The sequence below is a fragment of the Anser cygnoides genome, chromosome Z, assembly GCF_040182565.1.
Source record: "Anser cygnoides isolate HZ-2024a breed goose chromosome Z, Taihu_goose_T2T_genome, whole genome shotgun sequence".
Classification (NCBI taxonomy): domain Eukaryota; kingdom Metazoa; phylum Chordata; class Aves; order Anseriformes; family Anatidae; genus Anser; species Anser cygnoides.
Window position 1 is genome coordinate 49,337,804 of NC_089912.1, and position 14,989 is coordinate 49,352,792.

The window sequence follows — 14,989 nt, forward strand, 5'->3', positions numbered from 1 at the left end:
AAACGGTACCCCAGTACAATTGTAGCTCTTATTAAAACCAATCTGGTAGGTTCAACAGAAAGACAAACCAGATTCCTCAGTCTGTCATTGTCCCCACATGATTCTCAGGTGGTTATTCCTCAATTATTTGTCTTCCTCTCTTGCTTTTCTGTAAAATCTTTTGAATCTGAATACCCAAATAATAAATACGATGGTACCCATGTCGACACACTCTATTCACCATTTATTGCAGAGCAACCCCACATCTTTCACAATGATTGCCTGAAATCCTCCATCTCCTCTCAACCACAACTAGGACAAAACTTACCTGACTCTTTTCAGAACATGTAATTTCAGCAAAAGACACCAGACAGAACCTCTGCTATTAAGTGTTATACCTAACAGCCAACTAGAGAAATACCTGCAACTTGCAAAAGTAAAGGTCATACTATTGCTTTACATAACTGCAACCCACTATGTTAACAAAAAACAGACCCCTGCTGCCTTCTGAAATTTAAAGACAAATACAATACAGGAGTAAATCAGAGTAAATAAACCCATCTGTCTTTCAAACATATTTTGCCCAGTATTCCAACATTCCTCCAAAATGGGAGGATCAGGCTGGATGTTAGGAACAGGCCCTTCACCGCAAGAGTGGTCGGGCACCAGAACAGGCTCCCTGGGAAGCAGTCACAGCAGCAAGTCTGCTGGAGTTGAAGAAGTGTTTGGACAGCACTCTCAGACATTGGGTCTGATCTTTGTGGGTCCCATACAACTGAAGATATTCTATGATTCTATGAAATCAGCTGATATGATGGTGCTGCAGAGGCAGAAGCCCTTCTATTAATTCTGAGCATTAACAGCAGAACCACACCTCAGCGCCATTTCCACAAAAAAAGGCTGGCTGTGATCATTCTATCCATTCTGTCTGCACTTAAATGTGAAATGCTTACAATGAAGTTTCAGCTACAAAATGGAAATTTTTGTGGACTACACAGTTTTCCAGTTTCTGCTAAGCATTTAGATCACAGTTTTCCTTAATTTATTTTGTGCATGCAATGAATAGATGAAGACCAAACGGGAGATGTAAAATACAACTTAAAAGTCATTGTTAGTGTTTTAAATTGCACAGTTTAAGATAACATTTAGTTTTTAATATACTTATTGTGTATATATATATTTACATATATTTATTGTCATATTATGTGTTCTGAAGAAAATCAAATTTTCCTAACTAAGCTTAGAAAAAGTAGTAACTTCTTCACCTAAAATACACCAATGATTTCAGTCTTCCTGAAGCTACTCATTGTCCAGAAAGCTATTGCTATATTCCATTTCTTACAAAGACTGCAAGAGTACTCGCTATTCTGTTGCTGAAACCAGAAGACGATGCTAGAATTTTGATAATAAAAATCAAATGAATTAACAAAATATATACAATAGAAAAGCTTGGGACAGCAAAAATAAGTAGGAAGACAGAAGAAAATGTGCTAACACTGGCTACACTACATTGGTATGCCACAGAAAATGCCAGATCACTGTAGCAAATGTTTCCAAGACTAAGATGTTGAGGTTTCAGAGGAACTGTTCATAATTATATAATATAATACAATAATAGGAAGAAGAATCATATTTACACTGCCAACCTACCTTTGATACTTCCAGCTTTCAAAAACCAGAAGTCGCACCAGCAATGAACACACACTGAAACAAATTTTGGTAGCTGACTTGAAAGTAAAGCTGGTAACATGATTTTTATTCAGTAAGTTCAGATGGAAAAAAAGAAGCAGAGGCACTTTTAGCAGCAGCAACAGGCAATCAGAAAATCAAATGTATCCTTACTATTGCAAATATTCTGACTCTAAGTGTTCAGCAGACCAGCCGGACTCAGCACATGCCAATAAGGTTTCTAGGCAACTTGTTTTACTTGTTCATTCATTGTTATGAAAAACTCCTACCTATACAGAGAGCTTATTCTGGCACAAAGCGGAGACCCTGGCATCTGCCTTCAACATCTATTTGCACAGGTAAGACACTCCTGGCTGAAGAGTTCAAATATAAATTAGGTTGTTAACTATGTACAAGGCCAGTGATACAAAGTAAGGAAGATGAGAGTGAGCCATGAATCAGACCCGGTAAAGAGACAGAAACTTCGAGTCCAAGAAGAATGTAATGGTTTTACAATAATATCTCAGTACAAATTCATGTTTTTACGAATACAGTTATTAAGTGTATGCTGTTTAAACAACATCTGGCTTTGTAATTCCTTCTAAATGTCAAACTCAGTCAACCTAATTTGTTCTCACATAAGTTTTCAGTTCATTATATTGCTCTGCTGTTTGCTTTCTGATCAATAAAACAAACAAATGTCGATTGAGGAAGTAAACAACAAGAAACCACTTCCACAAAAAGGCTGGAAAGGGGCTTAAAATACTATGCTTAGCATTTTCATTCTTGAATGTTTCTTGGCTTCCATACAGTACTTGACACATGAAACCAATTAGAAGCCAGGATAGATGGCCTCATAGCAGATACACTGACTTCTGTTGAAATCACATTAGAAAAAAAAAAAATAATAATATTTGCCCAGAAACAGGAAATGTGGTCTGGCAAGAACTGTGTGTATTTTACATTTTTGATGCGCAAGTCACTGTGTGCTACTCATTAAAAACCTTTAGTTAGACACACAAATAAAATAAAAAAGGGGCTTCACCCTCCTTGTAAGTCATGCAAAAAGCAAAGCTAATACTCCCAATGCTATTCATGTGGTGTTACTTACTTTGCATAAAGCCTTTACATTTACACCAAATGATTACTGCAGTCAATGAACTGGAAAACTATTCTTTCACAACATTTGACCAAAAAAATCAATGTTACAGCAAGTTTTTACTACAGCATTACTTTTACAAAGAAGCCTTTCTGAGACTCTCAGAACCCTGCTTTGACAAGTCACCAAACGTATACAGTTCCCTCATCAACTATGTCAACACTAAACATAGGAAAATGTAGCTTGTTATACCAGTGCAGAAATTGACTAAAAATTAGGTGCTCACTAAAATCCTGTGCCTAAGCAGCTACAGACTGAAAAGCTCAGAGAGATCAAATCCCTTTCACATGGTTATCTATTGAGACAGCGGCAGAAAGTGAGAAAGTACCGAAACAAAGCGCTCTGACTACGACCTGTCAGATTTCTGCTCTGCAGACTGGAATCTAAATACTAAGTAAAAGATACACTGCATTACTTACCCCCAAATGGTTACCCAGTTTACCAAAACACAAGGGAATATACTCTATTAAAGTTTCAGTATCCCAACATGACAGGTCTAGTCTCTCAAAGCATTACATTGTCATGAAGTTAGGGAAACAAAGCAGGCTCAAGATGGCCTGTAAGAATTAGGAAAGGAAAATGTTCAATGTCCATAAAGTCATTATTCCCTTTCTTCTACTCTGAGTACCATGAGTCGTCTCAGCCTTCCCACTTCTCACCAGTAGTCCAGTACTTCTGTTCTCAAAGGATGTTTTTTTAATAGGATGTGATAGTCTATTTGTCATAGACTTAGCTCCTGGTTCTTTGCAAAAAACAAAGTCTAAACATAATCCAGCTTGGGAAAACACCACCAATACTGAGGCCAGCATTCAAAGAATGTCTATGAGCTTAAGAAGAGCCAAACGGCATACCAAAAACAAATACATTAATTGCCCTGAACAAGTTGGTTCTCTGTACCCATTGCTTGAAGCTATTTAACTATATTAAATAGTAATGTCTATGCACTACTAACCACTTTCTGTGTTGTTCTTGAACTGTTGACGTGATTGCACACATATAATGTGCTAATGGCTGGCATCTTTTACTGGATCAGCTTAAATGCGGTAAACACTGCACTAAGAGTCAGGAAGTGGATAAACTTAAAATTGCTGTTTGCAGTGAACGGGTAATCACATATTCCTGCAGGCTATCATTAGTCCACTAACTCAGACAGCCTGCACAGTCTACAGTGTGTCCAGAGGATGATTCTAAGCACGTCTGCATCGCCACGTCTGGGATGTCACTGAAAACAAGGGGTCTTGGATCCTAACTCTGGGGTTCACAGAACCACAGGACAATTTGGGTTGGAAAGGAGGTTTCTAGTCCAATCTCCTGCTTGAAGCAGGGTCACTATGAGATCAGGCCCAGTTGCTCAGGGTTTTATCCAAATGCAACTCAAAAACCTCCAAGAACAGAGACAGCAACATGTTCCAGTGCTCATCTGTCCTTATCATTGCTAATGAATGCATTACATTAAAACAGGAGCCTCCCCATTACAAGTGATTCCATTCCCTACCAGGTAAACTATGTGAATAAGAGTCAGAAGGGTAGTCCAGGAAGAAGGTAAGACAAATGAGATTATTTATATACTTTTCAGCCAATCAGAATTATGTGCCAGACAGCTGTTCCTTTCATATCTGAAGGAAAAAATGCATGAAAGGGTGTTTTTGACACAAACTGTGATGCTGACTTCAGTTCTAACCCAAGCACTGAGGGCTGACCTGCTGCAGTGAAAAATCACAGTACAGTCTCTCAGGAACAGTTAACTAATGCTGCAAGAAAGAAATTCTATTCACTAGAAGAAAAAATCTGTGAGAATTGAACGCACTCAAAAAATAAAGTCTACTAGAGGAAAAAAAAATGTCCGCAAGCAAAACATGAAACACAGTGACAAGGCAATTTAACCTTACCTCAGCCTCACAAAGTGCCTGAAGACCCTGCAATACTATAGCAGCAGGTGAAGCTTGATCGGGTTTTGTGCAGTCATTTAATACCTGGGAAATAGCAGCCAACATGTCTGCTCCATGCTGGTATGGCCTAAAGGAAAAAAAAAAAAAAAAAAAACCATTAAGATAATAGGACAGTATTCATGCGTACACACAAATTCTACTGGATATACAAAAACTCATTAAGTATTGGTTCTGTACAAGTAACTACTGACACAGACAAACTGAGAGGAAAAAAAATACTAGGGAGGAAGTGGTAGAGAGCTCTAAAGGTCAGACAGAAGTAAATCAGCAAGCATCAAGTTTGAAATTAAAAAAAATAATAAATCATCAAATAGTTAAGTTATAGAACTCTTTTTCCAAGGATGTATTGGAAAATATTATACCATCAAGAAGTTGCCAAGAAAAAAAAATCTGCTGTGTGCTATTAAAGACACTACCCTCTGCTTATTTCTTGTAGTCCTCTATAGGCACTCACTGCTGTGTATCGTTACAGATTCTGGCAACAAAAGACTTTGTTTGGCCTGATAAATCATCCTTACATCAGCTAGGAACTTTCTTTTCAAATACTTTTTTGCTTCAGCTATTTCTTTGGTCTCTCTCCTTCAATGACTTCATGGACTACCTGTTTGTTTCCAGTCCTTTAGTATCCATTCAGCCTCTCAGGGTAAAACAAAACAAAACAAACATCAAAGAAAAACAAAAAACAAAAAACCTTCAACTACTGATTCGGTAGATCCTTTCACTGATTCTGTAAGAACTTTGGGTAAATAGCATCTGCTGAGGTGATTTATATGCATAGAACATTCAGGCTTTCTCTAATTGCTCGCACTTTCTTCCAAGTAATTTCTAACTGCATTATGAACAGTGCTTTATACCTGAACGTTAATTACAGCATTTACTTGTCAAAGAAAACATTCCAGCTGCATTTAAATTCCTCTCTCGATGTTCACTTTTCTTTCGGATTTTTTTTTAGTATTTTTGGAAAAATGCTGTTTGATAAAATTAAATATTAAAACTCCATCTTTATTTTGACTCATTCCAGCTTTCTGTTAGTAACTGACCTTTGAGAAAGAAAGAGAAAAATAGAACCCAAAAGATAGGTGACAAACAAAAAAGATGGTATAACGTACACAAAACCAGAAGTAATTGATAATGTGTTTAAAAATAATCTTTACAGAAACTGTAAATTATTACTAAGTACTAATATTCATGGATTGTGACAACTGGAAAGGATCAACATGCCATCCAGACAGATTTGTTAAACTGTGTTCTGCAGCCAGCATTATAAGATCTAAATAAAGACCACCAATTTGCATGTGACAAAAAATTACTTTTCAGAAAAGCACCCAGTCTTTCTTTGGATAGATCAAAAGTCTTAGCTGTTTCTTACAATAATTCATTACTCTTATTACGACTTGCAGTTGGCATGCTTCAATTTTCTGTTCTGGATCAGTATGGGACACTTGTTTTGTTTCAGGATGACATCTATTTAATGTTAATTTTAAAATTATTTATATGTACTTTCAATTACTTATTATAAAATCCAAAACTTACTAGCTGCTGTGATTTTCAATGTCTGAATCAGTATCTCATCCAACTAGAAAAATATTATCCATAATTAATGTAACAAACTAGCTAGAATTAATTAGGCACCTTCTCTAAAAAAAACTTGTTTTTCCTTTCAAAGACAGATAACAAAGATTAATAACTGATTCTTCTACTTACCTCTGCCTACAGATATCTCTTATGCAGGCAGCTTTAGCAATCAGCTTTTCCCACTGAGCATCTTTGTCAACAGCCAAAGAGGGCACATCTGATGTTGCCAAGAACTTCTGTAATTCTGGGTAAATTCGATCCTAGAAGAAATTTAATTTTAAAATCATTATCACACCTTCTAAACTTGATGACAAGATTTTTGATTGGTAGCACTTCTGCATGACTTTCAATTCCTTTTAATTATTGCATATCATAATTTGCTTTTCTTCACCTTTGAAGTCTAATGCTGCCATGAGATCTGGCTGGCCTTTACAGACCAAATCTCTACTGCTACTTCATACACAGGCAAGCAAGCTATTGCCTTTGTATTAAGGTCTTGTTCTAACTGCATGCTATGTAAAACAGAAAGCTGTTCCTCAAGGAAAAAAAAAAAAAATCAATTCTGAGACCCACTGAAATGAAAAGCAGATTTCCTGAAAGATATACTACTGAAATTCTTCACTGAAACATAATCAATAAAGGCACCACTTCCACCATTTACTTTATAGTGCTGATAATGACGCATTAGTGTAAGCTATGCTTCAGAATGAATTCCCTTCCCTGGTTAGAGGAATGAAATTTACAATTTACAGTTACACGTATCTTAGTAATGTTACAAGAATTTTCCAACCTGTCTTTCCCATAAGGAGGTCATCATCCGCAAAGTAACAGCTCTAAGCTTCGGTGTGCTACCCAGCATGTGTATGGTACGTAGAATCTGAGCTACACAAACCTGAAAGAGATTATTTTTAACCAAATGTCACTGTTATTTTTTATGTCCAAGAACAAGGATAAATTTACAAATTGTTAGAACCAAGTATCAAACTTAGGTAACAGTCCAACCACAGTGTCAGAAAGAAGCTGGAAGTTGTTTTCCAGACGAGAAAAAAAAAAAAAACAAAAACCTCAGTGTGCAGTGAATCCAAGAGCACCTTTTTAGGATATTTAAAAATAATAACGATATACTACAGACAGTAAAACATAACACACATTTCACCCTTTAACATATATATCATATCCCATCCAAAATATTAGAAACTTATGCTGAAGCTTGCAAATCAATTATTTTAACCAAACTGAGGATTTCTCAGTCTAAGTCACTCATTCTTTTGTAAATAAATGACTGCTTATTGATACAGTTCTTATTTTCCTAAAAATTTTTCATTCTGACCTTGTGTACACCTAGTGCAGGCAAGGTATACAATATATCCCTGTAAAGTGCAGGCTCCAGAGGTCTTCCCAATTTAAATATCAGAACTGGGATCAGATTTGGGACCTAAAATAAAACAAAAGCCAGAAAACAACATCAAACCTAGGTTTCTGATATGGTGTCTTACATATACATCATAAATTTTGTGAGAACAGTGTAGAAACTGCTACCTTTTTGCATTACTTTTTCTACCAATAGAAAAAAGAAAGTTTCAAAGTTTGTAATTTTATTGGTCTTTCAACTTATTTCTTCTTAATATGTTATCATCTTGGAAGCACCTTGTTATGCATGTTCAGCTATAACTACTGCAGTAGGCTAGAATACTAACAACTGTCCCACTGTGGCAAGAAAATCAGGTAAAATGAATGCAATTATGAATTCGGTATGTATATCAACAGATCCTTGGGGATATTTTTAAAGGCTCTCATAATCAGCAGGTATTACTTGGCCTCATTTCGGAGATTAGTAATATCCATAAGCTCTAACTTGTTAATCATTGACATAAATCCTCTTCACATGCCATTTTTTAAAGAAATCCTTTAATAACTGGGCGGTATTATTTAAACATACCACATCATAACCAAACGCAAATGCTGCAGGTTTTGTTACCATGTACATTGTGGTGACACCATACAATGTTCTCCTTCTGAAGTATAATGATTCTTCAATCATACCAGTCTATTAAGAATTCCTTCCACGCAGAGAATTAAAATACAGAGTAAGATTCAGCTACTTAAAATTGCATATTTACAACTATTCATATGTCCTCCACTCCTTGAACATAAGAGCATTAATAGCAAGAAGTTCAACGTTTCCTCTCCAATTTCCATAATACAGTCATTTTTACTTGAAACTTCCTTAACAGACATACTGAAAGGAACCTTAAGTGAAAATGGTATATTAACAAACATAATAAATCATGGAAGAAATTATTCCAAGTGAGTTCTGTTATTACAAAGGAATTCTGATGACGCTACTATCATAACCCTCAAACACATCATAATTCAATGTAATTTACTCCATTTTCCTAGTGTATCGTAGTAGAAGATTGTCACAGCAGTTTCCCTGAAGTGAAAAGACGACTTTTTTTTAACCATCATTCTCCTTTTAATTTATACCTGTTTTCTGTACTTTCAGACCTGAACAAAAAATTCCACAAGCCTTGTGGGTATGTTTGTTTGCTTTGTTTTCCTTGTGAAGATTCTAATGTAAAATTAAATCTACTCATGATGGGCTTGGTTTTTTTCCACCTGATTCCACGGATGCTTAAAAGCAATTACACAGCACTGATTCACACTCTGCCCTTATACAATAGTAATGATTTTCACTTAATCACATCAGTTAAACTTCCACAGATAAAACTTGTATCAAAAGATAATGTCATTCTCAAAAGCAGAAAAGCCAACTAGGAAATTTGATATTTAGCAATAACAAATACAATCATTTTTAATTCTTTCAGCTTTCATAACTTTTCCTTAAATGGTAAACGATGTATAGAGTTCTCCATTTCACTTTTGTTGTTTACCTCTGGAGTGGGGCTTACTTATTCCAAGCCTTTCCTCTAGAGTGGGGCTTATTTATTCCAAGCCTTATTTTCCTCTGTAAACTTAAAGTATCATAACTTTAGAAAACTCAGGAACTCCAAAGCAGGAGAATAAACGTATATGAAATGCCACACATACAGGGCTGAACTGAAAGACTGAGCAACTGTCAAATCCAGTCTTTAAGAGACCGGATCCCATTTTCAATCCAGTCTATAATTCAGTGATCTTAAATCTCAATTTTTTTCCTGGTGAAACTGACCCTTTATGTATGTAAGTGGTTTATACATACTGTGAGTCAAAAAAAAAAAAACACAAACAAACAAACCACATTAATAGGAAATCTCACTACAGCATTTTCTCAATATGCGTTTTTACATGAGCAGATATTTTCAGAAGATAAAACTTTTCACTGTACAAAGGTCCATCTCAGTCCACAGAAGTCACTAAACTTCTGACACAGCAAGAATAATAAACAGAAATCCAAGAGCTCAGGGACTTTGCATCCTTCCATCTGCAATTACTGATTCTGAAGTACAGACCACAAAAATACCATTTGTCCTTCAAGACAGCACTATTTTTTTATAATTGAGCAATTCAAATCTGTACTTCCAGAAATTTAAAAGTTTTGTTCTGAAATCTATAGTTAATTCATAAGAAATTAACTACAATACATTATTTATTCAAGTTTCACAAGTACCGCTTGGCTTTTCTAAATAAAATGAATTCCTTTATTTACCCCAAGATCTCCTGACATTTTTGACTATGGCAGTAGTTCCGTCTCCCCTCCATTTCCCAAGGTTGTTGTCTACCCTTTGTAGAAGTAGTCATCACCTGCCTAGACAGAGGAGTAGCTCTACTGTAAAGTTTTCAAAGCAAAAAAAAAAATCAATAGAGGTAGCTGAGAATTTATGGTAGTATTCATTTCTGCAAACTTCCATATCCAGGAGCATTTTCAGTAAAAACTTAACAGTGCCTTGCTTTTTCTCCCCTGCTTATTCCAAACTGAAAGCATCCTCTTAGGTAGTACCTCTTCCCCCTCACCCCACCTTGCTTTTCTTTCAGACCTCTGTTGGACAGAAGGCAAGTGGGGCAGTTTTACAGCTTTTTGAAGAAATTAAATTTTTGAGGTTCATATCTTTCACATAAAAACAGAATGGCTGAAAAAGAGCAAAATAGAAATAAGGTAGCAGCAGAGATACAGATGAGGGCAGAATCTGTCGAGCTAAAACTGAACTATTATTTGTGCTTCATATGCAGAGACAACATTCATTTCTCCAATTATAGGCACATAATGACTAGTTTTCTAAATAAAAGCTGTAGAAGCAAGTGTTCTTCCTTTAGAAGGATTAAAGATTTTTACACACAGGAAATGTAAATTACAAATGGGTTAATTAAACTTTCTGTCTTAAACATGACAAGGCCTGATAGATTTATGGAAACAGCAGACCAAAATCCAATATATTTCAAAATACATCAATTAATTTTCAGAATTTCAGACATAATTAAGTTGAAAATACTTGTTTACCTGCCCCTGCATATCTTCTAGAATATATCAATATACAATGTGGTGGTGATAGAGAATAGCATATCTGAATATGCAGAGCTATAAGTGACAAATTTAGCATCTGAAGCATCTCTCTGCATTTGTCTTTGTTGAGTTTTTTTTTGTTTTGCTTCCTCTGCCTGAAACCTAAATCTATAATAAACAGTACTATTACTTTATAGTGAGAGGTAAAACAGATGGGCCACAAGAAACATAAAACCACATGTTGTGGGTGACAGTATCTTAATTCTTCAGTAGTCTGCCCCAACATGAACATTCCCAACCAGACTTCTTAACCAACATTCTCCTTGGCTGAACCTTGTCTCAGCAGCCTCAATAGCCTAAGACAGCTCTAGACAGAGATAAATTTACTTCTACAGCACCATTAACAGTATAAAGTAACACCATCTTCATGACAATTCAAGGCAGGAGATGAGATAGATATCATTCCTTCTGCTAAAGCGACCGTACATCTGATTTTCAGCAGAACAGCTGCCAACTTTTTGCAAGTTGCTCTGAAATCCACCTGCTTTTCTCAAAAAAACTAATTCAGAATAAAGAGTCCCATAGACAAAAGGGTGAAGGTATAACAAGAAGTAACATACTTCTAAGCATAACATACTCCCTGTGAAGCAACATAACTCGTGGTTCTTTGATGTTCTCGTATTTTCTCTCATATGACAACAAATCTAAACCTCACACTGCTTTCAGACCTATCACATGGGTACACACCACAGAATTCAAAGGAGTGACTCCTTGCAAAATCCATCTCACAGCATCACCTTGGAATAAGGCTTTAATGTAACCTGTAGAAGGGAACTGAGAACTTAGTCTTTACCTCCTCCAAAATTCTCGGAACTACCTTTTTTTCTCTGTTCATAGCAAGTCTGTTTTCATTCTGTAGTGTTCTCAGCATAGCTCAACTGCTGTTTCAGGCACAGGTAGCAGTTGGGATCCTTCTCCCCTAGTCTCTGGAGGCTATCCTGAATTTATGCTCCTACCATGTGCCTTAATCAGAATACTCCTCCTAGCTTAAATGTCTTTGAAATGCCTTGTCATACTTTCAAGACTGTCATGTCATAATGTTTTATTAATCCTCCATCAAATTAAGTATTTTTTGTTATCACAATATTCTTTGAAGTACAACAGCAAGTGGGAGAAGTAAGTAGCTCCAAGCCCACCAGCACATGGCAGGGTTTAATTAAATTTAATTAATTCTAGGCCCACTCAAAATCCAATAATAACATCTGCATTGACATTGAAAAACAGAAAATAAAAACTTCTTCCAAAACATGAAATTTAATTCTTTGCTTTCCCTTCCCACCTCCAAACCAATGATTTGTTTAGCCTAACCTATGCACAACACTGTTGTGTTCTGCACTTGACCCATGCCAAAAGGACAAAAGCAATGCCTAAAAGACAAAGATGTTCATTACTACACAGAATTAGAACTGATTAAATTAAATAGAACACAAAGGAAGACCTGAGAGTCAAAGACTTAACATCTTCAAATCAAGAGCATGTTTTGGCTAAGTCAAATCTTAAGAAATGGGAATTTTGCAGAGAAACCAAATAATAAAAGAAGAAAAAAAAAAACCTTGAAGCTAGGAACTTTGGTAGATGTAAGTAGGTTTATTTCTGGGCACCTGTTGTAACTTGAATGTTAAGAAAAAAAATAAATCACCCACTGGTTTACTGTTACCTAAACCTTACAAGTAATCTGAGGTAAATTCTTGGTGATAAACAGACAATGGTCATTCCATACCTCCAGGTGGGACAATTGTTAACACTGACCTTAACTGTTGTAAGTCCAGAAGTCATGAGTTAGATCACCGCATGCTCTTTCACTGAGATACACAGTCTTCCATACAACTGTTAGCATAGCATAATGTGTTAACAGGGAAGAAAAGTCTTCTATTAACATTATCCAAAATATCTGGCATGCAGCAGTATGCCTGGAATACACTCGATTCTGAGGATAAGAGGGTTTTGTTATTTCCTTAAACCATATCCATCCCTGATTAACGCTGTCATTGGTTTGTGCTGTGGTGCACAGAAAAGCTGTATCAGTACGAGAGATGTCAGATGTGTCTTTACAGTGCTCATCCTTCTTACCTAAGCTACTTCCTATGGATCTCTCCCACCTTTTGCTGACAGACAGGGCTTTACACTACTCCATTGGGTCTTAAGCTAGCTTTCTAATCAATAGGCTATTTCCTGCACTTTTTTTCAGTTGCAGCAGCAATGGACTATGCAAATGACAATCAGACTGAATGACATGCAAAATAAATGACATTCAAAAGAAATAATATTATCAATTTCTAGCTACAAAAGCATTTGAATCCTTTAAAATCAGCCTGATCAGGCCTAACCTTCCTCAGCTGTGATGAGAAGTTCATTCCAACTCCTGGGTACATTAACTTTCTAGTTATGAAGTTTATTCTACACTAAGTTCAATACACCGAACTCTCAAGGAATTGTTAAGCACTTGCAACTATAAGGACAGTTAATTATTTCCTTACAGGTATTGTCCTTTAAATGTACTTGTTTTGAACTTTACATTGAAGTTATAAGATCAGGAATAAAACAAAATGTTCCTGGACAGCAAAACTGCTCCTCTTTCACTCAGGTAATGGACAAATAATGCTGGGACTAATTTCTGTATTACATCTATGCTAAATCAAAGGCTTAACACTCCAAAAAACTGACATCAACTCAGCACACAGGAAGCGGCTCCAGAGGCGGAGAGGCACACTGCCCAGCAGCAGTGCCTCCTGCATCCCCACCCTCCCGGAGGATGTGAACATAAGGCTAAACCTCTCATTACCAGTCTGACAAAGGGTTTCAAGACTCTAGATTTTGTTATTAGCAATGATTTGCACCTCAAAAATTATGCCCAGGTATGCAAACAGCCCTTTACTTGACTCGTATCAGGTAAGTTTAAACATATCAGAAAAAAATGTCCTCTTTATTAACAGGACTACTGACTTAATGACTGCTCTCACTCTGCAATTTGATCTGATTCCCCCCCCCCCCCCCCCCCCCCCCTTTTAAGCTACAGGACAATTTTTCTTCTTCAAAAACACAAGCTATGGGAGGACAGTTGGGAAGGAAGATGATTCTTCTCCTCTTCTGCTGACATTTCCTTACACCTTATGGAAGGGAAATTGTTTCTTGTGCCAAAACCAAATAAAAACAATAAAATAAACAAAGTAAAAGACCGAAAATAGTAAATGCTGTGTCCAAAAGGAACAACCCATTTCAAACAATGTAATCCAAATATGTATTAGTAATGCTGTCCCCACGTTAACTACTAAACATAGGGTATTGCTTTACTTGATTTAGGCCACACACTCTTTGCTTGAATACCTATTTCGGATGTTTCTTTCTGGTCAATATTATCACCAAGAGATCACTCCAGACCCCTTCCACCCCCCCCCAACCCCCCCCCCCCAAGAGCCAACCAAAAATGCACAAAATGTCACAGAACCACAGAATGGCTGAGGCTGGAAGGGACCTCTGAAGATCATCTAAGCCCTACCCCCCTGCCAAGCAGGACCACCCAGAGCATGTTGTGCAGGGTGGCATCCAGGCGGGTTTTGAATATCTCCAGAGAAGGAAACCCCACAACCTCTCTGGGCAACCTGTGCCAGTGCTCTGCCACCCTCACAGTAAAGAAGTGCCCCCTCATTGAGCTGGAAACTCCTGTGCTACAGTTTGTGCCCGTTGCCTCTTGTCACCAGGCACCACTGAAAAGGGTCCGCCACTGCAATGTGTCCCTGGTTTTACTTCTAGGAAACGTAGGTCTGAATTTTGGAGATGAGGTAGGAATAGCCTAGTTTTTCCAGTAGGCAAGAGACAGTGAGCCAGTTTTTCAGTGGTTCCAGTGACCAGGTTTTCAGCAGTGTTCAGCACTCTGGCACTTCTTGCTCCATTGAGCAAAACAAAAATATTGAACAGTACACACATCTGAGAACTGGTTTCTTCATTTCAGTGCACAACTGTAAGTAAACTTCGGTTTATTTTGCAGCCTTTATAAACAGTTCTCAAAAAACAGAAGCACTTTTTAAGAGAACATGAGCAAGGTTTTCAAAAATTACACATACTCCATTATTATCTCAACCAATAAACCTCAACCATGAAGAACCTGTCCACAAGATCAGACTACAACAAGATCATTCCCCAACAGCTACTCCCAAAGTT

General features: G+C 36.9%; 1 protein-coding gene across 5 annotated transcripts in view; it reads right to left on the reverse strand.

The window, feature by feature from the left end:
* The window catches only part of FOCAD (focadhesin), a 120,238-nt gene that overhangs the window by 60,707 nt on the left and 44,542 nt on the right, over nt 1-14,989 (reverse strand). For all 5 annotated transcript variants that reach the window (XM_048073499.2, XM_066987607.1, XM_048073498.2 and 2 more), the window contains 4 exons: nt 7,661-7,765; nt 7,121-7,222; nt 6,460-6,590; nt 4,696-4,822 (listed from right to left, as the gene is read on the reverse strand). In XM_048073499.2, the coding sequence (XP_047929456.2) occupies nt 4,696-4,822; nt 6,460-6,590; nt 7,121-7,222; nt 7,661-7,765 (465 nt within the window). The remainder of the gene's footprint in view (nt 1-4,695; nt 4,823-6,459; nt 6,591-7,120; nt 7,223-7,660; nt 7,766-14,989) is intronic.